General features: G+C 44.1%; 1 protein-coding gene across 3 annotated transcripts; it reads left to right on the plus strand.

The window, feature by feature from the left end:
• Nucleotides 1-572: 572 nt before the first annotated feature.
• On the plus strand, nucleotides 573-24,001 carry ZDHHC5 (zinc finger DHHC-type palmitoyltransferase 5). Of its 3 annotated transcripts, none has more exons than XM_036257823.1 (12): nucleotides 573-862; nucleotides 4,501-5,681; nucleotides 13,210-13,331; nucleotides 16,242-16,399; nucleotides 17,641-17,813; nucleotides 17,968-18,070; nucleotides 19,109-19,200; nucleotides 19,623-19,755; nucleotides 20,223-20,346; nucleotides 20,763-20,875; nucleotides 21,317-22,176; nucleotides 22,691-24,001. In XM_036257823.1, the coding sequence occupies exons 2-12, from the start codon at nucleotides 5,578-5,580 to the stop codon at nucleotides 22,854-22,856; spliced, it is 2,148 nt and encodes a 715-aa protein (XP_036113716.1). In that variant the 5' UTR covers nucleotides 573-862; nucleotides 4,501-5,577; the 3' UTR covers nucleotides 22,857-24,001. The 3 variants fall into 3 exon arrangements, with proteins under 3 accessions (XP_036113716.1, XP_036113717.1, XP_036113718.1); XM_036257824.1 differs by lacking the exon at nucleotides 573-862 and adding an exon at nucleotides 981-1,082; XM_036257825.1 differs by lacking the exons at nucleotides 573-862; nucleotides 4,501-5,681 and adding an exon at nucleotides 14,842-15,007 and having other exon boundaries at nucleotides 13,220-13,331.
• Nucleotides 24,002-24,668: the final 667 nt, after the last annotated feature.

A 24,668-nucleotide genomic window follows, 5' to 3' on the forward strand; every position in this document is an offset into this window, starting at 1 on the left:
GCCAGGAAACTCGCTGGACCGACAACTGCTTCATCAAGATGGTTTTAAATAAAGTTCTCACCATTTAAAAAAAAATGGGGGCGGGGAGGGCTTTAGTTACCAAAAGTTTGGCCAATGAATGAAGGGGCTAATGCAGAAAGACGGCGAGGACTCTATAGGTGATTGGTTATACTGGAAGCCTGTCTGGACGGTACCATACTTACGTGGAGGGGGTTTGGCGAATTCGACAGGGCAGCTGCTTGCTTTTGTTCTTCCAGTGCACACATAATAACTACTTTTTACTCTAGAAGATTTCTGTTGGATATGGTAGGAACAGAGTGTAGGACGCAGGAAAAGGGAAGTCTCGTCCGGGCACTTCTCCATTTCTGACTCCTGCGCAGTACGCCAATCCCGTACTCCCAGTCGTCGGCGGAACCCGACGGCGTTGCGCGCGCGTTCTCGTTTCCTCGCGTGCGTACGGCGCTGTGCTCCTGCAGCCAATCAGACCGCGAGGTCGCTGCGGTCGCCGGGGTTCGCGCGCACGGCCTACAGGAGAGAGGGGGTGGGGGCTATGGGTGAATGAGAGAGTGAGCGGGGGCGGGCACGGCGGCGTGAGTCGCATGAATGAGAGAAACGTGCCCCGCGAGATACGTCGCGCGCGCCCGGGATAGGGAGCCAATGGGAACGCTGGGAGGGTTCGAGACCCGGCACTGAGGGCAACGGCCGCGCGCCGGCTCGAAGACGAGCGTCGCCGAGCGGGAGCGCGCGGAGCAGGGCGGGCGTGGAGCGTGCGGGGGCCGCGCGCTGCCTCTCAGAGGCCGGACGGCACTGCCGAGCGGCGGCAGCGATAACGACGGCGGCGGTGACGGGAACCGTGCTTGGGGTGAGTACCGAGGACACCGGCCTCTGCGGAACCGGAAGTTCGGGCCAGTGAGGTGGGAGGGAAGAGTGACCTCTAGGGAAGGGGGACCTGGAAGGGGGAGGTGTTTTGAGGCCCCATTCCTCCTCCGGGCCGGGTCATCCAACTGCGGCGGGACCCGTGGGCCCCGGAAACGGACGACGAGTAGAGGCCGGGGATCCACGGCCACCCAGGCGCAGAACGGGTTAGTGCCCGGCCGCCGGGTCCTAGCTCGGAACCCCGGTCCCCCTCGGCCCCTGGTGCCCAGCCGCCGCCCCTTCCGCCCCCGGCCCTGCGCCTCTGGGCTCTGCAGTCTCCCGCAGCCCCAGTGGGCCCTGCCGCCGTGGATTCCGTCTAATCCGGCTCTCAGTCATATCTGCCCCATACGGCGATTCTCCTTGCCCCAGCTGCGGGGTGGGGATTGGGTGCTGTTCCCCTTTTACCTCCCTGCGTTTCAGGTCCCTCGACCCACTTTGCTGATACTTATTTTGGCTCAAGCCTCATCCTGCTACCTGTTCTCTCCTGACCGTCCCCTTCCTCGCCCCTACCAGCCAGGTGCTCCATGCTTTTAGTACTTTGTACTTATTACATGTGGAGCTCGAATGTATGTGCCAATATTTTACCAATAGGAATCTCTTTTGTGGGACAGGGATGTGGAAGATGTTTTACTTAACTTGGCCGAATGAAAACACTGTAATGAGAAGTAAGAAAGTGACTTAAAGTTATGAAAGAAGGTGTAAGATCAGATATGTATTATATTGTAGACCCTTTTTCCGTCTTGGGTTTTTCACTTCCTGATTAATGTCATCTTGTCTAGGATGATCTTCTATTTGCATCCCTATCCTTTTATTCCATTATCCCTCTCTACTGTGTCAAATCTCTTCAGAATGCTCATTATCACCCATTATTCAAAACCCACCTAGTGCTCACGAGAATTATATATCTCTATACGTTGCTACCTCGGTATATAATGATAATACTCATATTAAACTTCTGCTTGACTTTTCAGTTAATATCTTGACATGCGGATTATCCCATGATACCTTGATTACTTTGTATTCAGGTTTACTGTGTTGTATTGTTACACCTCTTTATTTCAACAAACAGTACTTGTGCTGTTAGTGGTATTGTTCATATTCATTCACCCTTTGAGGAGGTCTTTGTATTAAACCTTGATCAGAACCTCCAAGCCACATATTCTGTAATTTGTTTCATATATACATATTTCCATTCCATAGATTACTCTGTGCCTGTGTCATACACATGTTTGTATACCTTTCTCATTCTGGTGTGCATCCAGACTGCTGGCTCTGATGAAACACACTCACCTGCAATCTTACCCTTACTACCCACAGCACATCCTTTTGCTAAAACTTGGTACGTGTTTATTATGCCCAATAAATTCTTAGGTTATGTTTTGTCCCTTCGAATGTAGATTTCCCCTAAACATCTCAGATGCTGAGCTCTTGTTTCTCAGTATCATACTCCCCAAATTGCATGGCTTTTTATCATCCTGCATTACTGTGTCAGTATTAACCCATGTGACTTTTTTCCTGTTGGAAAATATAATCTGAAATAATATATGTTGTCTGAATTGTATCCTACTCTAGATACAATATAAGCAGTATGTACACTTTTCCATTTTTTCTCTAATCTTTGGTGTTTTGAGGGAAAAGTTTAATAGTACTATTTGCAAATCAAGAATTTGCTTCTTTTTGTTAACAGAGTTACTTAGGCCTACATTCAGAAGGTTGAGATTTGATTCTTATAGAAAACTGAGAGTTAAATAATCATAAAATTAGGGGGTAGAGAGGATTTGTGTTTTTTAGGATGTTAAAAATTTTTTGTAATCTCTGGGTATTCACCTTGTTCTAATATTGCTGTTTGGCCCTCTAAAACGCTGTTTTTTAAAGAGAGAGAGTGCATCTTTCGAAGCATGGCTTCTTTGCCTTCCATGCCACAGGGAAGAGAGGAAGTGATAAATTCCATGACACATTTGTATTTCATTCAAATCTTCTCATATTTTAATCTCTGTTTTTGGTATTAGGGAAATACTAGATCACTTGGGTGTAGTAAAACTTTTATTTTTAAATTCTAACAAGTGAAATTTTTGGTCTACAGATTCCAAGTTGTCATCACTGGGCAGGTGGTGTAGTGGATGAGAAAGAGTTAGAAAGGGTTTGGGTTGGCAAAGGGTCATGTATGTGAATTCTTGGGCTCTGAACTTGACTGCTCAGGTGATTCAGAGGAGTAGCCTCGGGCATTCTCTAGCCTTCAATTTTACAGGGTGGGATAAGGGACTCTGTCACTGATAATGTGAGTTAAGTGCTTTGAGATCATGAGATGAAAAGCATCCTATAAAATCCAAAGTGCTAGTGTTATTTTAGAACTACCATCAACAGAAATAATTGTTACTTTAATCATATCGGGGAAGATGGGGCTCAGTTGACTTCCTGATAGGCCAATGTAGGAATTAAGTAACTGTTGAATTGGGAAGAAAAGGACCAGCCCCTAGGGTTGACTCAGTTTCTCATAGAGGGCATCTCATCCTTCAGTGCAAGACCATTTCTCACCCAGGTTCTTTCACATGTTACTCTAGAATACCAAAAATTTAGCTTCTACCTCTTCAGGGTTATAACTAAAAAGCATGGAGAGATAAGAGAGAGAGAGCGCCATACATAGAAAGGAAATGAGACTCGCTGCCCTAGTTCTGAGGTTATTTTTTTCTCTCTTCGTTGTAGCAAGAAATACTCTTCGTTCAAAGAGAAATCTCTTTTCTAGGACTGCTCATCACTGCTGGCACTTGCTTGTTTTTAGATTTTGGTATTTGTTACTGTTGGTGTCAGGTGAGATGGGCCCCTTACAAGAACTAGTTTTTTGATGACCTTAGGTCAGGTGAAGCCATGTTCTTCTCTTTCTAATATGAATAACATTTAAAGGAGTGAAGAATTCTGGATCCATTGTCCTAATTAAGAGCCCATCATACACATAAGTGAAGAGGATACCAATCTTTCTTTCAAAAGGCACTTAAAAAAATTTTTTTTTCTTTATTGATTATAGAGAGAGGAGAAGGAAGAGGGAGAGAGAGGGAAACATCGATGAGAGAGAGCACCGATTGGCCACCTCCTGCATGCCCCCACTGGGGATCGGGCCCACATCCTAGGCATGTGCCCTGACTGGGAATTAAACCAGTGACCTCTTGGTGCATGGGTCAATGCTTAACCAGTGAGCCACACCAGCCAGGCACCGGTTTTTTTTTTTTAATCTTCACCTGAGGATATTTTTCTGTTTATCTTCAGATAGAGTGAGAGGGGAGAGGGAAAGGAGAAGGACAGAGAGAGAGAGAGAAACATCGATGACCTGAGAGGGACATATCAATTGGTTGCCTCCTGCATGACCCCAACCAGGGCCACGGATGGACTGCTACGAAGGTACCTGCCCTTGACTGGAATCAAACCCATGACTCATTGGTCTTCGAGCTGACACTCTAACCACTGAGCAAAACCGGCCAGGGCAAAAGGCACTTTTTAACAGTGCCCTGTGAGGTTTTAGCCTTGATATTCTTAATACCCTGAAAGAATTTCTTTGCTAAAGATATTTGTTTTTGTTTTTATTTTTTCCAGGTGAGGCACTGTTACCCAGTTGAACTCTGCATTCAGACAGCCCAAGATTGAAGACGAAAGATCAGAGACATTCACTAACTTGGAAACAGGGACCTCTTTGGAACTTTGTTTTCATCCACAGTAATCTTTAAGAAGCATCGAGTGGAATTGATTTCTTTTCAGCTTATTTTGCTTATTGGGAAGAACATGGCCTCAGAGATTTTATGTTTCCCTTTAGTTTTGCATGAACTCTCTAGGAAACGGAGCCCTTAACGGGCTTGGGAATAAAAAGAAGAGACTGAAGACAGACAAGCTTGCTCTCTCTCTGTTTTCCCTCCCCCTTCAAAGACAAGGATTTACAACTCAGTCTTGTAACAGCTGCTGCCCAGCTTCAGCCATCAAGAGAAAAGAAATAAAATTAAACCACCATTCCCAGACTACAAGCCCTGAAGTCAAGGTGTGGGAGTGGTGGCATTGAGAAAACTGCCTAAAAGAGACAAGAACTGCAGTAAAAACAGCTTCTCTTTAAAGTTGAAAAGATCCAGTTTCCTTCTTGGATTAAAATAGAAACACAAGGCATACCTCTTTGGGTGCAGCTCACATTTTGTGGAAGTGTAGTCGTGGAGGTACTACAGTATCTCTTCAGAAGAATTTTTCCTTGCCCGGAGTGTTCTGCCCTACCCTGATATTCTCCCCTTCTTTCCTTCTGAAGACTTATCTCCATCCATGAGCTATTCCTTGATCTGTCTGACTGCCTATGTTCTCTACCTGCAACCATTTGCATGTGTACAACCTCCTGTTTGTCTCCAGTTTTTAAATTGTACAAGTTGTGTTTCTTAATCTTCTGCCTCGTTCTGGGGAGGTGGTTATTCATCATTTGGAATCACCTTTCCCCCTCCCATGTGCTTTCCTTCATTTTAGATCTTTTGACCTTTGGTTTTATTTGGGAGGGGGAAGGGTGATAATTTTAAATTTTCTCTTTCCCTGGTGTCCTGTGCTCTTATCTTCGTTGTTGCCCTCATCCCGATTTCTTGTCTGTTCTGCCGTTGTGTGGGCCTGGGCTATGCGGCAGGGCAGATCTCCCATCAGACCTCCAACATGCCCGCAGAGTCTGGAAAGAGATTCAAACCCAGCAAGTATGTTCCAGTCTCAGCAGCCGCCATCTTCTTAGTGGGAGCTACGACACTCTTCTTTGCCTTTACGTAAGTTTTCTCCCAGCAGTGGTATTTGGGGGGCACTCTGTGGGAGGTGGTGGGGTATTTTTTCTCTTGAGTTTTACTTTCAAAGCCAAGCAACTGGCTATTGGATGTCTGATAGAGGTAAATCTAAATCCCAGAGACATGGTATAAAAAGAGTGAAGGAAAGTCTATCCTCTCAGCCTTACTCCATTGAATCCTCTACTTTCCCCTCCCTCTCTTCCACTGGAATCACAGATGTTCATATTTTCCTACCCAGCTCCATCATTAGATGATCCTGAACTAGGAAGGAAGTGGGAGGAAACCACTGGAGAAGCTTGAAGCAGCTTAGCAGTCAGAGAAAAGAGAACTAGACGAGATGAAAGGTTTTTCAGATAGCAGTGACTTTTCCCCTGGATATCTAAAGCTTCAATTTAAGAGTGTAAGAGCAGTGCTGGAGAATTTTAGAACTTTAGAAAATATGCCAATGAGAGACTTTTGGCTTTTAGTGTTACTTAAGGAGTGAAGGCCACTGGGGAGTGAGGGCAAGTTTTATTTAGGAAGAGAGTCCTAGAAGACTTCCTTTATATTGATTCTTGCTGAAGGGAATGGCAGCAGTTTTCCCATTCTCTGGTCCTGTTAGGAAGAGCAGTTGGTATTAAAAGATTTCTCACTTAGGATGTTCAGACTTCGTTGCTTGGCTTGTTATTGGAGGAGACTGGGTGATTTATTCTTCCCCTTTTCCCCAGAGTTTTAGCTGTTGACCACCTGACAAACGGCTGTTACCTGTTCATAAATTAACATGTAGCAGCCTTCTGAGCCTTAAACTGTAGAGTCATTGATTTGTTGTTCTAGTTGTAGCTTTTGGAACACTCAGAACATGATAGATTTTTCTGGGGAGTTCACTTTGCTGTGGTTCAGGTTCAAACCTAATTTGTGAGGTACTGTTTAGAGCAATGGGAGGTTGCTGGGAAGAGGAAGAAAATGAAGTGGTAGGGAATGAACACAGTTTGGACTCATTGAAAGATGAATGAAGCAGGAATTGCTGGGGTGGGGGCAGTTATTGTTATGGGGAGAAATAACGAACAAGAATTAAATCTGAGAAAGCCAGGAGGGAAACCTTCAAATGGAGCTTATGCCGAAGGAATTCTAACAAATGTGGATCAGCAAAGTGATAATGATGTTTTCTATTTAGTTTTTAGAAAAGGAAAAGATCTATTACCTAAGGTATAAGCATCATCTTATTTCTTACCTTTTCCTTTGATAAGTAGAAATCATAGATTCCTTGGCTCCTGCTCTCCAGCTTGAACATACCTGCTGAATCCCTCAACATGTTCAGTGTTCTGTCCTTATTCATGCACTGACTGCCAGTAAGGAGGAGTGAATCTTAGTGTCAGACTTGTTTTGGTTTCTGCTATTATGGCCAGTAGGTAGAATAAGCATTTTAACCACGGAACACTTATATGGGATCTTGATATCCTTGTAACCGTTGTGCTGTGTCAGGAGGGATATGTGCAAAATCACTTTCAGACCTGCCTATTTGGGGGAGGTTCTATTTTCCTTCAAGGGGCAAAGCCTTGGGGAAATTGGAAATTCGAGGGACTAAGTGGTTTCTCTCTTTCAACCCATCTGTTCTGGAGATAGGGCAAGAAGAATCCTTGCTCTTAATTTGCTAATCTGGATACACTGAAGTGCTTGGCTGGTTATACCAGTTCTGCCACAAATTGTTCTCTTGACATAGGCATTTTCTCAACTGATAGCTGAAGCTGTTTAACCCACTTTTCCATTCCCTGGTGCCAGAAAAGTAGGGGTCCTCTTTATTTAATGGTCTGTCAGCCCTAGGAAAAAGAACTTTGGAGGACAGTATTGACTCAATTTGGAATTACTGCCTCTAATCAAAAATTAGAAGCCTTAAGTCCTACTGAGAGTTTCCTCTGGCTCTTTCCTCAGGACCAAATTCTGGGCTCTCTTTTCCTTCCTAGGGTCTCCCCACCTACCTGTGAAGACATAAACCTTATTTATCTTACTCTGAACCTCTGAAACTACCTTCCTTTTCTCTATCTAACCATAGCAGTTCCTCTACAAGCATATATCTGGGCTGAGGTGCCACTGATCTCAAAAACTGTTCTCCCATACATTCTGTCCCTTTTGAGGTTCAAGTCCTTGGAGGAATCCCCTGTTTAAAATTGTATACAATCTAAAAAATAATTTATGATTTCAAATAGAGACAAGAGGAAGGCTCTCTGAAATCATAAATTATGAGCTCCTATTTGGGGCCCTAAATCTGTAACTACTGTTAGACTCCATTTCTCTTCGCTAGGCTATAACTATCTGTTCAACTATCTATATAAGTGAGAATTACTTGGGTACCTGGAGGAGTGGGAGTAGGAGGAAGAGTCCCTTTCAGCTGGCAGACAAATTAGTGGAGGCATGTGGGCTTCAACCAATTAGATATAATTTGCCTGCCATGTTTCTTTTCAAGTAGGGAAAGCTATGAGCAGAAATTATCAGTTGGGTTTGGTCATCAAAAAATGGTGATCTGCCCCAGAGAAGCTTGAGTAGAACAGTTGAGGTCTTCCTCCTGGAAGCCCAATCCCCCTCATTCACTGAATTTATTCAGTACTAAAACTAGACCGGTGAGTTATTGGGGATCTTGTCTTAATTCTGTCCCCTTTTCACTATTTGGGAAGGAGAGTGTCTGCTAAAGTAACCCTCCCCCTCCCAACTAGGTATTAGACTCCGCATTTAAGATAATGTGCCTGAATCCTCATCTGTCTTTGTTAAGCCTCCTTTTGTGATTGGCAAGGGGGCAGTGCTAGATAAAAGGAATAAGCACTTTGGGGGTGGAGGTGGGGGTCAGGAGATTGATTTTGGTAAAGTCTGTTAAACTTTGTGGACCTCTTTCTTCCTCTATATAATGAGGAAGTTGATCTCGTGCAGTTTATTTAAGCAACATGACCCTTTTTTCAAATGAGATCTTATTGGGAACCCCAGTACATAAAACATAAGAGTAGAGCTGTCTGGTTCAAGTTGATGGGTAGAGGCCCCAGCCACTTGGTGTCTACTGTTTGTCTTCCTGGAGACCCTTGAGACCTTTTCAGGGCTCCTGGCAGTGACATTTGAAATAAATCACTGAAATGTATTCTCAAGTCTCCTCCAACTGTGAGTGAAGTTAACCAGTATCTCATTTTGTTTATTTTTATTTTTTATTTTATTTTATTTTTTTTTTTATCCTCACCTGAGGATATTTTTCCATTTCTTGTACAGATAGAGTGGGAGGGAGAGAGAGGAAGGGAGAGAAAGAGAGAAACATCGACGTGAAGGGACACATCGAGTGGCTGCCACCCTCACGACCAACCAGGGCCGGGGACAAACTGCAACCGAAGTACGTGCCCTTAGCGGGAACCGAACCCGGGTCTCTCCGGACCGCAGGCCGACGCTCTAACCGCTGAGCCAAACCGGCCAGGGCTCATTTTGTTTATTTTTAAACAAGTAGGAAGGGCATGGGGATAAATCTCTGCTGCAGGTGATCCTCCACAAGAAGGATAAAACTAAGGGTTGTGTAGAAATCTGTGATGGTCTCTCTAGTGTCCCATCCATGAGTGAGCTTTCTTCCTTTCAGTTTCTACTGCTGGCTCCTCCCAATCCTTTTACCCCAGAGAGTTGGGCAACCTTAGTGACTCTCCCTCTGGTCCTTTTTTCATGACTGAGGAGGTGCTGGCACCTGATTTGAGTGGGAGCAGTCTTGTGATTTAGGGCAATAATTGAGCAGTGGTTGTTCCTTTTCCTTCCCACTTTGTTTTCTCATCCAGAAATAAGTGCCCAGGTCCTGTCTTGCACTGACCTTCTTGAAAGTCTTGGTAACAGATACCCTACACATGAAGTGTTTTAAGAGAAAATGACCCACCTCTAAAGGGAGAAATTGTTTTCCTATGGAATTTTGAGGATCCCCTGGGGCAGGAAGTGGGGTTATTCATTCCAGCCTTTCCTCATTAACAAGGAACACTAGCCATACACTCAAACTATGTGCGAGGCATGGGTGGAATGCATAGACCTGCTCTTTAGGAGGGTAGTGCCTATGTTTCAAGTGATCTTGAATCTCTAGTACCTCAGATGGGGAAGTGGAATTAGGGATGAAGGTGGAGCTGGAATGATAATTGATGATGATGGTAATAGTTAGTAATGTGTGTATCTGTCTTCTAGCCAGTGAATGCCCAGCATTAAGCCATCTGGTTTAAAAAGAATTCTAGGATCTTTCATTCTCATATTTGTATCACAAAGTTGAAGTAACGAACTTGGAGAGTTTTCTTGGATTACCTAAGGCTACCAAGCAAAATATATTGATTAAAATCCAAAACTTCTTGACCTCCTAGTTTGTTTTTTGCACTAGGAATTGAACCATTTATAGTAGGAAGTGTTAGATAGGGATAGAAAACCGATTTTCAAGAGTGTAGGTATTGAATGAAACCTACTGTCCCCATTTTATTTGGCTTGAAAAGAGGAGGGCTGAATGGGTGGGCAGAAGAACCTGTTCTTTCTGTGATGGTATAGGTCTGGGAGTTTCATCAGTGAGTCAGTCAGCCAGCCAGCCTTCTGGGCTACGGCCACTCCCTGTGCTTTGGAGCTCTATGATTATTGCTATAGGCTAAGGACGAGCCCCAACAACTCCTCTCAGCTCAGGCCTCATCTCCTCCCATCAAAGGCAACAGATTCAGACAGGCTACTTGGGGTGGTCACCTAGGTATCTGGCAGAATACCATAGTAACAGCAGGCCTCTCCCGGAGCTAAACAGAATGTGGGATATGGCAGGAACAGATTCTGCTCACACATGCCTCTCCTTGGTAGGGTGCTCCATCAAGAAGAGTGTTCAGGTTGAAAGCAGTGGGTCCTTGATTTGAATCTAGGAGCAAATACTAACTGTGCAGTTATTTGTATTATTTCTAGAATCTACCACTCTGGGGCAGGCTTTAGTTTGGCAACAGGTGCTGGAACCTGATTCTAGGATTTCACACTTTAATTAGGATGGGTTGATATCAAGAAGGTTGTAGGGGTAAAGTTCATTATCCATGGGAAGGTATTTGGCTGGATACAGAAGACATTGATTTGCTTTGTTTGGAAATGTAGAAACTGAAGAAAGAATGGGGTCAGAAAGACTGACATTTGGGCCTGAGAGGGGGCTCATTGTCGTTCACCTTAGTTTCCCTCAGGAATGGAGGTAGTCTTTTTTTTCCAGAAGCTCAAGAGGCTGCTACAGTAGCCATAATGGCCAGTTCTAGGAATGGGACTTTTAAATCCTGGTACCTCAGTGTTCTAAGGATTTAATTTCTTTTCCCTTCTAATTATCTTCCCAGGCTGTAGGAGTCAAGTGAGTCACCCTTTCTCCTCTTCCCCAGGCGGAAATTGAAGTGACAGCTAAGTACTAGGGAGGGGCTCTGACCTGGATGACTGGTTTTCAGTTTCTTTCCCTCCCTCCTAAGGAGCCTAGGAAGTCAGGCTTTAGGTGGGGCTGTGTAAGGAATCATCCTTTTTGCTTGTAATTCACCCCATACCCTGCCAAGGTAGGGGGACATCTTTTCTGAACCAAAGAACCCAGAGGAAGAGGCTTCCGTAGGAGACTTTGATAGAATAAACTGAGAACTGTGATGGGAAGTCTGTTTTGCCCTTGAAATCAGTGCCTTTACTTTAGCTTCATGATCTTACTATCTTCCAGTTTTATGTACTGATCCACTGGGAGAAGCAAAGAGTTAATTGATATTTACTATCTAAAAAGCCTTGCACATAATATTTACTTAAAATTAAAAACATAATAATGGCTTAATGGAATTTGACTAGATGGTGGTGGTCAAGACTTGTGAGATGCTTTGTGTTAATCATCTTCCTCTCTTATCATTAGTTTATTTGTATCTCTTTAAGAAGCTCAATTCCTACAAACTGTCTTAAATCACTATTTAGGGCTTTGCTTTTGTTTTGGTGGAGACATATCACAACACAATTCAAGACTGCTATGGATGTATTCTCCAGACTCATGCTGTCTTGTTCTCTTAGTCCCTTCTTCCTTTACTTCAGTTAACTCTTCCTTTCCTTCTGACTGGTCTAGATAAAGGGGACAAAGACAAATGCTGTCCTATTTCTGGAGATTAAGTTCTCAGGCACAAAGCAGATTAGGGTATTTAGCTTCTGTCTTGTAAAGGGAAGTTCTTCCTGAGCTGAGACAGGAAAGAGAGGGCCTTTGATACTGACAAAGCAGGCAGCACATCTGTGTTCTGAAACTTCCAGCTCCCAGAATATCATCCGAGAAAGGAAGAGCACCTGCAGCATTCCTACTAGATTCACATCCCGACAGAAACTGAGTGTAGTCCTGGACTAGGGCACTTTTTTTTTTTGTCCAAGAAAAGTTACTTAAAGCATATCTCTTGATTTGGATCCTGTGGAATATTGGATATATTTAGCCAGTTTCTTTTTCCTACAGGATTTAGGGTGCTTTGGTCTGGTATCTTTCTTATTTTTTTTTAAAGCTTTATTGATTGTAGAGAGAAACATTGATTGGTTGCTTCCCCTAATGGGGGATCGAACCTGCAACCTAAGTATGTGCCCTGCTCAGCAATTGAACCCACGACCTTTTGGTGCACAGGATGACACTCCAACCCACTGAACCACCCAACCAAGGCTGTAATTTTTTCTTTGTTCCCCACTCAAGGGGTCTAGTTTTGTGCTGTCCATATCTGAGTGTTGTGTTGGTTTTTTTCCTTCCTTTTTTCACTGTGATAATTCACTTCTAATTGAATAAAACTCAGGAATATCTGACGCAGTGAGGAAACTTCAGGCAGTTGAGAGTGATACAAAGTCAGAGAGAGTGGGAGCCAGAGAAGCAGGTGGTACCTAATGCTTTGGACCAATGTACAGGTCACTGGGGCATGGCTGGGATCCAGAAGCCTTGGGCTGCTCCAGAGAAGGGAGTGTAGCTGGTATTCGTTACAAACTCGGTCCCTAACTCTTGTGCCTTGTAAAAAGGAGATAAATACAGATTCTAGCCCTGGCCGGTTTGGCTCAGCGGTTAGAGTGTCGGCCTCCGGTCCAGAGAGACCCGGGTTCTGTTCTTGCTAAGGGCATGTACCTCCGTTGCAGTTTGTCCCCGGTCCCGATTGGGTTTGTGCGGGAGGCAGCCACTCGATGTGTCCCTTTCACGTCGATGTTTCTCTCTCTTCCTCCCACTCTTTCTGAACAAAAAAATGGAAAAATGTCCTCGGGTGAGAATTAAAAAAAAACAACAGATTCCAAATGTAGAAAGATCCACCAGAGAAGAAAGAATCTGAAAAACACAGACCTTAGTGCAAGAGGTTATGATAGGAGAGATTCAGAGTCTTATACCTTGATCTAAAATGAGCATTTCTGTGGGAAACTAGACCCATTAGGGAGGATAAGATAATTTGAGATGGCAAAGGTGAACTACACAGGATTTAAAAATAGGTATGGGGGCTGATTCTTTATAGATCTTTATATGGTTGGTGTCCTAAGTGTTAGAGGCAGCCCCTCATTTTCTTTCTTATCTGTGCAGCTGTCCAGGACTAAGCCTCTATGTGTCACCTGCAGTGCCCATCTACAATGCGATTGTTTTTCTCTTTGTGCTGGCCAACTTCAGCATGGCCACCTTCATGGACCCAGGGATTTTCCCTCGAGGTAAGATTTCCCTCTCCTCTTTTGGAAGCTCCTTACTACCTTTGAAAAAATAATGATTTTTGGACGTACACATTGAGTCCTGGGCCATAAGTATCCTAAGGTTTTGGGATACTTTTATAGTCTTCATGAAAAATAAATAGGTCAGGGCCTTCAGTACTATATGTCGTAACTTGTAGCTGTGATTCATTTTCAATCCACTCTTTGATTTTCAGTTATCTGTTCAGCAGAAATATATTTCAAGAATATGGTTTGGGCAGTATTGCCAGGGATAGTACTATCCAAGATAAATTAGACAGTTATAACAATGTGATACAAACTGTAATAGAGGCATGAACAAGATTCTTTGAGAGTGTAGAGAAGTGTGCACTAATATGTGCCTAGATAAATAGAGACATGCTGCTAAAAGTAGGTAGGAAAGACTTGACCAAGTAGAGAATGAACTTGAAGGACATTCTAGGCAGAAGCTTGTAGCCATGAAAAATGCTGAACTTGGTGAGGTGGAAGGCAGAGTGCATAATGGGGCCAGAAGGGGCAAAAGAAAAACCCAGAGCCAAATTGTGGAAGACTTTATATGCTAAATCAAATAGATTTTTTTCTTTTGGACAGCAAAAGGTCTTTAATTGGAGGAAACATAGGACCAAGACTTCATATTATAGATATAATTCTTGTAAGAATGTACAGATATAATTTGGGAGGCTGTTGGAATAATGCAAACCAGATGAAAACTTGAATTCAAGGCTTGATTTACAGATTTTTCAGAAGTAGACTGAACAACTGCTTACTGGGGAGCAGAGAGAGGGTGAAGGAATTGTCTAGGGTAGTTCCAAAGTTCCTAACATGGGAGACAAATTCGATGCTGATTTTTATAAACCAAGATTCAAGTTTTAGGAATGTTGAACAAGTTTGGAGGGGACACAGAGCATCTCAGAATGTTGAATTGGAGATATTTATGGGTCATTTAGGTAGTTACCCAGTGCACAATTGAGTATCAGACTCTGAGACCAAGGTCTTCAATTCTTTAGCCATGTGGTATTTGAAGCAATAGCAGTGAGATGGTCTAGAGGAAGTAGAAAGACCAGCACTGACATTTTTAATAAGAAACAGAGGAGGAGGAGGAGCCATTGAAGAGGGATTGGGAAAGAAAAGTTAGTAGGAGGAAAAACTAGAGGGAACTAAGGAAAATTCATGAAGTAGCTGATAGTTATCAGAAAGTAGATTTAATAATATGGAAACTCAAAATTGCCCATTATTTTGGTAACTAAGAAATTAGTCATCTGAACAACAGTAGTTTTAACAGTATATTTATGTATGTGTATGGAGAGAGAGTTAAATTACCAAAAGTGTAATGGTTTGGAAGGCAGTGACTATGAGGTGAGGAAGAGTCAATGAATATTCAAATTACTTAAGAAGTGAAGCAAGGAAGGCAAAAGATAAAATATCTTATGGGATATAAGATATTTTATATCTTATATAAAATATAAGAGAGGCTTTTTTTTTTTTTATGATACAGAAAGAAGACTTTAGTATGTTGGTAGACTGAGGAGCTGGAACCAGAGAAGAGAGAGAAGCTGAAATGGAAGAAAGGGGATAATTGAAGAGTTAGGAAGGAGATGCTTTTCCATGCACATCAGATGGGTTTTGTATACAGAAGCAGTAGGCTGTTTCTGGGACAGGAGGTGAGACTAAGAACTGTCATTAATAGAATAAGAAGTAGAAAGAAAGAAATTAACGAAGACATCTGATTTTCCTCTCAAATGTTATCTAGTAAGAGTGAGACAGGTGGGCTTGGAATAACAACTTTGGTGAGATAAAGTTTTTCTGAAATTCAAAAAAGCCTGTGTCACTGTGCTTCATTTGTAATTTCTGTTTCAAAGATCGGGAACGAAAGGAACTTTGAGTCCCTAAAGACAAGTAGAGCTATTTTAATGACCCTTTAGTGTTCTTTTATCAAATATTTATTTATACCAGGGATTTTTCAAGCAGTGTGCCATAAGAATTTTTAAAATATGACTATTTAGTCAGGGGCAATGACTTCTTTTCCCTTAGATTGTCTAATGGAAAAATGACAACAGCCAACACAACCATAGCCATTTGGTGTGAATGAATCAAACTTATACCTATTTTTTAAAAATATGTTTTTATTGACTTTCTAGAGAGAGGAGGAGGGGAGAGAGAGAGACAGTAACATTGATATGAGAGAGAAACATCAATTGGCTGTCTCCCACATGTCTCCCACCAGTGATCAAGCCTGCAACCCAGGCACGTGCCCTGACCAGGAACCAAACTGGGACCTCTCAGTTCATGGTACGATGCTCAGTCCACTGAGCCACACTGGCTGGGCTGTAAATGATTTTAGAAATATGTTCCTAGTATGTAAACCGAGAATATCAGTGTACCCATATCACAGCCACCTCTGAGTCATTCTCTTTTTTTTTTATCCTCACCTGAGGACATTTTTCCATTTTTTGTTCAGGTAGAGTGGGGGGGAGAGAGAGGAAGGGAGAGAAAGAGAGAAACATCGACGTGAAGGGACACATCGAGTGGCTGCCACCCGCACGACCAACCAGGGCCGGGGACAAACTGCAGCCGAGGTTCGCGCCCTTAGCGGGAACTGAACCCGGGTCTCTCAGGACCGCAGACCGACTCTCTAACCGCTGAGCCAAACCGGCCAGGGCTGAGTCATTCTCTTGAACCTCATTTCCCAATGCAAAGTAAATAGCTTCCTCATCTGTGTTCTCAAAGTGTTGTATATAGAGCTGATCTCACAGTATTAGAGTCAGTAGTTCCTAATCTCTCTCCCATTAGTCTGAATTCCTCGAAGGCAGAGGCCATATTTTACATATCACTGCATCCTTAGTGCTTAGTACAGTTCTGGCACAGTTGTTTTTTAATTGACTTTGCTCTCTGCAGCTGAGGAGGATGAAGACAAGGAAGATGACTTCCGAGCTCCCCTTTACAAAACAGTGGAAATCAAGGGTATCCAGGTGCGCATGAAATGGTGTGCCACCTGCCGCTTCTACCGTCCTCCTCGATGTTCCCACTGCAGTGTCTGTGACAATTGTGTGGAGGTAAGAACCTGAGTAGGGTATGACTTGATGCTTAACCAAAGTGATCTTCCTACTCATAGAGTAAGGATCGAATCCTGTGCATGAAATCCTGTGAATCCTGGCTGATACCTGGGCTTGTGTGTTCTAGCTGTGTCAAAAAGTGTTAGTGGTGATGTACACATAAGAGGTAGAGCGTAAATATTCTGTTACAGGAGGGACCCCAAATGCAATAGGCTTTCCCAGCAGCAGGGTTCATGGCTCTTGCCTTCCTTCCTTTGGCTTATCTTTCTGGCTATTTGTTCTGGCTTTGTGTTACCTCTTGCATCTATAGTATCATGCTGTTGCATTAAAATATTTGTTAGCTCTGGCCAGTTTGGCTCAGCGGTTAGAGCATCGGCCTGTGGTCCAGAGAGACCAGGGTTCAGTGTATACATCAGTTGCAGTTTGTCCCTGGCCCTGGTTGGTCATGCGGATGGCAGCCACTCGATGTGTCCCTTTCACATCATGTTTCTCCCCCCCCCCCCCCCACTCTATCTGAACAAAAAAAATGGAAAAATGTCCTCGGGTGAGGATAAAATAAATAAAATTTTTGTTATATTTCTCTTTCTACATTCCTTTTATTTTTTTAAAGGTTTTTAAAAATATAATTTTAGAGAGGAAGAGAGAGAGAGAGAGACATTGATATGAGAGAGAGAGAGAGAGAGAGAGAGACATTGATATGAGAGTGGAACATCAGTTGGCTGCCTCCTGCATGCCCCCTAGTGGGGATAGAGCCTACAACCTGGGCATGTGCCCTGACTGGGAATTGAACTGGCATCCTTTCAGTACACAGGATGACACCCACCAACTGAGCTACACCGGCCAGGGCCTTTACTTTTATTTTTTACTTTTTCCCCAATCAATTTTTACTTAGCTGTAAGCATTTGCCTGCCAGATTTTCTTTTCAAGCTTCTTTTCTCATGGATCTTGATGTTTTTGCAAAGCCTTTGACATTCTTCCATGTCAAAGTTCCTTGCTCATATAGGATAAACTTTGAGAGGCAACTTTGGCCTTTGATCATGAACCTTTGGAAGGTCTTCCTTACAGACTGATAGAGCAAGATATACTGCATGAGCCTGTTTTAGTTTTGCAACTAAATGATGAACATGATCATAGATTACTAATAACAACACTTAAGTTCTGCCATTTGTTCATCTTCTTGACCGAAAAGGGATCTAGTGCTGTGGTCCAAGGATGCCTCACAGTCTCTCTTTTGCCCTTAGGAATTTGATCATCACTGCCCCTGGGTGAACAACTGTATTGGTCGCCGGAACTACCGTTATTTCTTCCTCTTCCTCCTTTCCCTGACAGCACACATTATGGGTGTGTTTGGCTTTGGCCTCCTTTACGTCCTCTACCACATGGAGGAACTCTCAGGGGTCCGCACGGCTGTCACGTATCCTTCAAAGTTTTTCTGTTGTGGGGTTGGGAGGAGGAAGAATGAGGAAGGTTGAATCCTCTCGTGGTGAGGCTCAAGGTAAGATGGCTATAGTATGGGCTGGGGAAGGTGAGATCGTGTCACTCTGTTCTCCTTGACTGTTTGGCCTCAGAATGGCAGTGATGTGTGTGGCTGGCTTATTCTTCATCCCTGTAGCTGGCCTCACGGGATTTCATGTGGTGCTGGTGGCTAGGGGGCGCACGACCAATGAACAGGTATGGGAAGAAGTGATGGGAGACCCCAGAGCAGGGCGTGTCTGTTAGCCCTCTGCTTAGTGTGTAGCCTGTGCTTCCACAAAGGGATACCTAGCCCTGGCCAGTTTGGCTCAGTGGTTGGAGCATCGGCCTGAGGACCAGAGAGTCCCGGGTTCAGTTCCCGCTAGGGGCACGTACCAAAAAAAAGAAATTATATATATAATCTTTACTTATACCACAAAGGGATACCTAAAGAATATCTTCTGCCCTGGCGGTTTCGCTCAGTGATTATAGAGTGTTGGTCCGCAGACCAAAGAGTCGCAGGTTTGATTCTGGTCAAGGGCACGTACCTTGGTTGTGGTTTGGTCCCCCAGCCCTAGTTGGGGTCGTGTAGGAGGCAATCAGTCGATGTGTCTCTCTCACATCGATGTTTCTCTCTCTTTCTCTCTCCCCCTCCCTCCCTCCCTCTCTCCCTCCCACTCTATCTAAAGATAAATGGAAAAGTATTCTCTGGTGAGGATTTCAGAAAAAAAATCTTTTATGAGGAGGTGTCCATGTTCCACATGTAAGCATGAGAGCAGAGGCTATTTCTTAGTTAACAAACATTTACAGAATGTCCACTTATACTTGACAATTTGGGCTCCAAGCTTAGAGAAACTTAATAAAAGGCCTGGGCCAGCCCTCAAGAAGCTTATAGTGCTGCTCAAAGACAATTATTTTTGTGAATATAATAGCTAACCTTACTTGCTTGGTCTTTTGTATATTATCTTAGTTTTCAACATTCAGAGAGCTGTTTATCCCCATTTTACACGAGGAAACTGATGTTGAGGGTGAGATGGCTGGGGTGAGGAAGACCTGGGATTTGAATGGAGGACACTGACTCTAGAATTGCCATTCTTAGCCATTACAGGTATAAGGTGATTGAAGGCAGGATTGTGTTTTACTCCTTTTTTGTTATCTCCCAGGTGGTATACAGAACTTTGTCACTGGTTGTGTTTTGGTTGTTGGAAGTCAGGGTCCCATCATCTGTCTGTGTTGGCCCTTTTTTCCTCCCTCTAGGTTACGGGTAAATTCCGGGGAGGTGTGAATCCCTTCACCAATGGCTGCTGTAACAATGTCAGCCGTGTACTCTGCAGTTCCCCAGCACCCAGGTACATCTATCCCTTTGGCCTGCTGTTCACCTTTCATAAAAACTTTTGCCTTTGGGCTTCTTCTGTTTACCGGGGAGGATTGCTGGGAGACTGCCTTTAGGAAGGGTTCTCTTAGAATGGGAAATGCCTACATGGGAAGACATGCTATCCTTTAGTGGACCCTGTGAATTCAGTTGATATTTGTCAAGTATTATGGTTACTCTCCTCTGAGAGTTGAGACTTACTCCAGAGTGCCTTAAGCTAGGAATCTGCCCAGAGGCCTAGTCTTGCTGCAGTTAATGGAATCAGAGAATTCAGTTCAGTGCTGACCTTTTCATTGGCCTGGTAGGACTGTCTCTTGTGTAAAAATATTAACACAAGGTAAACAACCAGGAGATACATTGGAGTGAATGAATGAAAGCCCTTTTACTCTTAATACTCAGGTATTTGGGGAGACCAAAGAAAGAGAAGACCATTGTAATCAGACCTCCCTTCCTTCGACCAGAAGTGTCAGATGGGCAGATAACTGTGAAGATCATGGACAATGGCATCCAGGGAGAGCTTAGGAGAAGTAAGGTGAGTAATTTAGGGGAGCAAAACTAGGTAACTTAGAGACTCTCAGGCAAAGAGATGGAAGCATACTTTTAGTTTACATCTCTCTTATAGTATTTATTGCTTTCTGATTTATGTTAAAATTACTTAAATACATGTTTTTTTCCCCTCCATCAGACTGTAAGTCCCCTGACATTAGAAATTGAGTCCATTCATTTCCATGTGTTCATAGGACTTAACATAGCAGTTTGTATGTGGTTGGAGCTCAAGTAGTAGTTGTGGTTAAAAGTGAACAGATCAGTGACAGGATTAAACCCTTGTTGAAGACTTTTTATCTAGTACCATTCCCAAACTGCCTCTTGTCCCTTGTCTTTCAGTCCCAGTTTAGAAATTTATGGTAATTGACTCTCCAACACTCCTGTTACCAGTTTAATACTTGTGAGATGCCTAGCACCCAGTTTTCCAAATCTGATTTGCCCTCCTTTATCCAGTCTAAGGGAAGCCTGGAGATTACAGAGAGCCAGTCCGCAGATGCTGAACCTCCACCACCTCCTAAACCGGACCTGAGCCGTTACACAGGGCTACGAACACACCTCAACCTGGCTACTAATGAGGGTAAGGGCTGTGGCAGGAGTGAGATGGTGACTGAACTGTAGAGAAGACAGACAGGCAAGGGCTAGGAGTTAATGCTTGTGTTGTAAATGAGAACACCAAATAGGTGGCACTTGAGCCACTACTTTGGACAGCTGGAGAAAGGAATGCCACTTAGCTGTTGGCAGTGAATTGGACATTTGTGGGGGAACTATCAGCTGTAGACAGCATTCTAGACCTGTTTGGTGCATTCTCTCACTCTGAGTTCTGAGCTAATAGGAATCTTAAGTCTTGATTTCAGCAAAATCATATTCCTAAGGCTTTCCCTTGGCCGAGTATATCTGTTTCTACCTTGTTCTCCTCTGTGTAGTTTAAGGAATTCTAGCCAGGTTAAGAGAGCAGCTTATAAAGTGGTGCTCCCTGGGCCTTTTTTCCTACAGATAGCAGCCTGTTGGGCAAGGACAGCCCCCCTACACCTACCATGTACAAGTATCGGCCAGGCTACAGTAGCAGCAGCACATCAGCCGCCATGCCCCACTCTTCCAGCGCCAAGGTACTGAGTTCTTTAACAAGTAGGATGGTAATGTATGCCACCTGTTCTGGGAAAAAGAAGATTGGGAGAAGAGAAGGAGGAGGCAGAGGGAAGAGAAGAAAATCAGAGGCATTTTACTAATTGTTGGTGTTAGTGGGACTGAATCTCCTTGATGTTACTTCATAAATGGGGGCAATGTAGTATAATAGATAAAAGCACTGTTTAAGTGTAATACCTGAGTTTAAAACCCATCATGGGCAAGTTACTTAACCTAAGTCTTATTTTCTGCATCTTAAAATGTGGTATTTGTTCCAACTCATAGATTTGCTTTAGGGGTTGAACAAGATAATGCAGGCAAATGTTCTAAACAGGTCTTATTTTTGACTGACTGCATGGGCTCTGGGGCCTAGCATGTGTCACATGAGGAGCAGCACTAAGAGTCTGCTTTACTTTTTTTCCCAGTTGAGTCGTGGTGACAGCTTGAAGGAGCCAACCTCAATTGCAGAGAGCAGCCGCCATCCCAGCTACCGCTCAGAGCCCAGCTTGGAGCCAGAGAGCTTCCGTTCTCCCACTTTTGGCAAAAGCTTTCACTTCGATCCACTGTCCAGTGGCTCACGCTCCTCCAGCCTCAAGTCAGCCCAGGGCACAGGCTTTGAGCTGGGCCAGTTGCAGTCCATTCGTTCAGAGGGCACAACCTCCACCTCCTATAAGAGCCTGGCCAACCAGACACGCAATGGAAGCCTATCTTACGACAGCCTGCTCACTCCTTCAGACAGCCCTGATTTCGAGTCAGTGCAGGCAGGACCTGAGCCAGACACGCCTTTAGGCTACACCTCTCCCTTCTTGTCAGCCCGGCTGGCCCAGCAACGGGAAGCCGAGAGGCACCCACATTTGGTGCCAACCGGCCCAGCACACCGAGAGCCCTCACCAGTCCGGTACGACAATCTGTCGCGCCATATTGTGGCCTCCCTCCAGGAACGAGAGAAGTTGCTACGCCAGTCACCCCCACTCCCAGGCCGAGAGGAAGAACCAGGCTTGGGGGACTCAGGCATTCAGTCGACACCAGGCTCAGGCCATGCCCCTCGTACTAGTTCCTCCTCAGACGATTCGAAGAGATCACCCTTGGGCAAGACTCCACTGGGACGTCCAACTGCGCCCCGTTTTGGCAAGCCAGATGGGCTAAGGGGCCGGGGACTAGGGTCCCCTGAGTCAGGCCCAACTGCTCCATACCTTGGCCGATCTATGTCTTACAGCAGCCAAAAAGCCCCACCTAGTGTCTCTGAGACAGAAGAAGTGGCCTTGCAGCCGTTACTGACACCCAAGTAAGTAGTCCATCCTAGCCCTCAGCAGACTTAAAATTAGCATCCTGCCCTACAGAAGGTATCAGGACTGCCCTTGTAGGTTCTAGCACAAATGTACCCAGGGTTATCCTGCTTGTGGATAGCTCTTCATTTTCACTCCAGCTGCCTTCCTGGGCCATTCCTGTTAAGAGACTGAAATTTAATACTTTTTATTAATCCCATCTTCCTAAAAATTAATTTATTTGAGTGTTGTAAATATACAAGATAGCTGCAGTTGGAGAGAAGAAATAAAATGGAGATAGGGAATCGGGCTTGTTTCAAGTAGGGCAATAAAACAAAAGGGAATGTTTGGGTAAGAAAGTATATGTGTACGAAGTACAAACCACAAACTATTTAATTAAAAATTGTTCATCACACTGAAAAAAAAGTATGTATAGAGAAAAGTACATCTTTTTTCTCTCGACTTTTAAAACTATCTCCCTTTTCTGTGTTTTGTGTCCTACTTCCTGACACCTCTCTCTTCTTTTCTTCCCAGAGATGAAGTACAGCTCAAGACCGCCTACAGCAAATCAAATGGCCAGCCCAAGAGTATAGGCTCAGCCTCCCCTGGCCCAGGCCAGCCACCTCTCAGTAGCCCCACAAGGGGAGGAGTCAAGAAGGTGTCAGGAGTAGGTGGCACCACCTATGAGATTTCGGTGTGAGCCTTCGGCACCTCCCCTCCCCCACACCTCCGCGCCTACACCAAAGGGCCCCCTAGCTGGCCACCTTCCTTTCCTCAAGGGGCTTCCCTCCTCTGCATGGACATTTTTTGAACCAGATTCCAAGAGGATGGAGGAGCGTTTTATAAAATGCAATGGGGTTGGGGAGTTGGAGAGTTGGGGCCCTGAGAACGGGGTAAGCAACCCCCTTTACCTTTTAAGACCTTCCCTTCCCTTTACCCCTGGACCAGACTCAGTGGACATTTGTGCAATTGCTCGCCCTGGAGAGAACCAGATCATTTTTAAACCAGAAATAATTTTTTTTATTATTGTTACGGATTCTATTTTTTTCCTCTTCTGCGTTACCAGGTGTGTGTGTACATATATATATATTATAAATATCAAAGAAATTATATATCTATCCTGGGACGGGAAAATGAGGGAGGGATATGTTTAAGGAGAGGATCTTACTCTTCCCATTCCTCGGACCAGCAGGAAAACAGGGAAGATGTGGATAGAAGTCTTCCTTTTCCCCAGGGTTCCCTCTTTTGTCCATTACCAATTAAGAAAATAGCACCCCCTGTTGTTGGTGCTAAGTGATCAGGAAAGAAACCGGGGAGAGGCGAGTCTGAGGTCTTGGTCAGAGGAGGGAGAGGAGTTAGTTTTCTAGGCTCATTGGCACTTAAGTTTCCCCAGGAAAGGGGTCACAGCCCCATGATTTTTTTTTGGTGGTGGGGAGATCAGGAAAGGAGCTTGGCCAAGCTCCGGAAACAATTGGATAATCCTCTCTTCTTGGGGAAGAAGGATTAGGGTGGGGTGGGCTTCTTCAGTTAGCCCCTCAAAGAATTCCCCTATTTCACACAGTTAACATTTTTAAATCCAAGGCCAGAAGAATCCAAAAAGCAATATTTTTCATCACATGCCAAAAACGGGATAGAGAGAAGGAGTGGCAGGCCTAGGCCCCTCCAATTGTCCCTTCTTGGTTACCCCTCAACCCACCTCAATATGGTGCTGGGTAGAGGGGATACCTGGGTTCTAACCTCTAAATAGGGGAGATCCCAGCCTCTAGATAGAGGCCCTTTTATTTTTTATTCTGATTAGCCATTTTAAACCAACAAGGAATAAAAAGAAATCCTGATCTAACCAGCTCCCCCTGACTTGTGTTATTTTGTCTGGTTAAGGCAGGGTGAATGGTCTCTGGTGGGGAACTACAAAGAAAACCTCATAAGCTTCCTGGTCCTGACCCATCTTTAGGCAGGACTATGGTGAAAATAACCACTTAAGACAACAGGCCCTGTTTTGTTTTGTTTTTGGTGATTTAATCTAAGAATTCCTGGGGGTGCAGGGGGGAGTGGTTTACAACCACTAAAGTTTGAAGCTTAGAGAACTCTTGACATGTGCCACACTTGTTCCTTAATACAGAATTATCTCTGGGAAATAAAGTTCATTTTGGATGTAGCCAAAGGGGAGACTGGATAATCAAAGCATGAAAGCCCTGTTTAAGGCCACCTATACATATGGGTGGCAATTCAATTCGGTGCCTCATATTTTGTCTTCTACTTGTGAAAGCAAAAGGCTGTGCCCTAATTTTAATAGGCATCCTTGGACACTGAATCTCAAAACTGGCCAGAACCCTTTATTTTCACTGTCTGTAACTTAAGTATATAGACTCCTCTGAAATCCTAGATTAAAACGAGCTAAATGAGGGGTTTTCTGCCTAATGATCTACGAACAACCTTAGCTCATAGCAACATTTTTAAACTATTCTTTCAAGTCAGATTACATTAGGCTGGGCTTTCTCAGATTTTTCAGTTA

This window comes from Molossus molossus, unplaced genomic scaffold, assembly GCF_014108415.1.
Source record: "Molossus molossus isolate mMolMol1 unplaced genomic scaffold, mMolMol1.p scaffold_m16_p_13, whole genome shotgun sequence".
Classification (NCBI taxonomy): Eukaryota; Metazoa; Chordata; class Mammalia; order Chiroptera; family Molossidae; genus Molossus; species Molossus molossus.

Bases quoted from the DNA above. Each gene is read 5' to 3' on its own strand.
- ZDHHC5 (XM_036257823.1), top strand. From the start codon at position 5,578: ATGCCCGCAGAGTCTGGAAAGAGATTCAAACCCAGCAAGTATGTTCCA. The intron at 17,814-17,967 runs GTATCCTTCAAA...GTTTGGCCTCAG, and splicing joins GGGGTCCGCACGGCTGTCAC to AATGGCAGTGATGTGTGTGG. The intron at 19,756-20,222 runs GTGAGTAATTTA...TCCTTTATCCAG, and splicing joins GAGAGCTTAGGAGAAGTAAG to TCTAAGGGAAGCCTGGAGAT.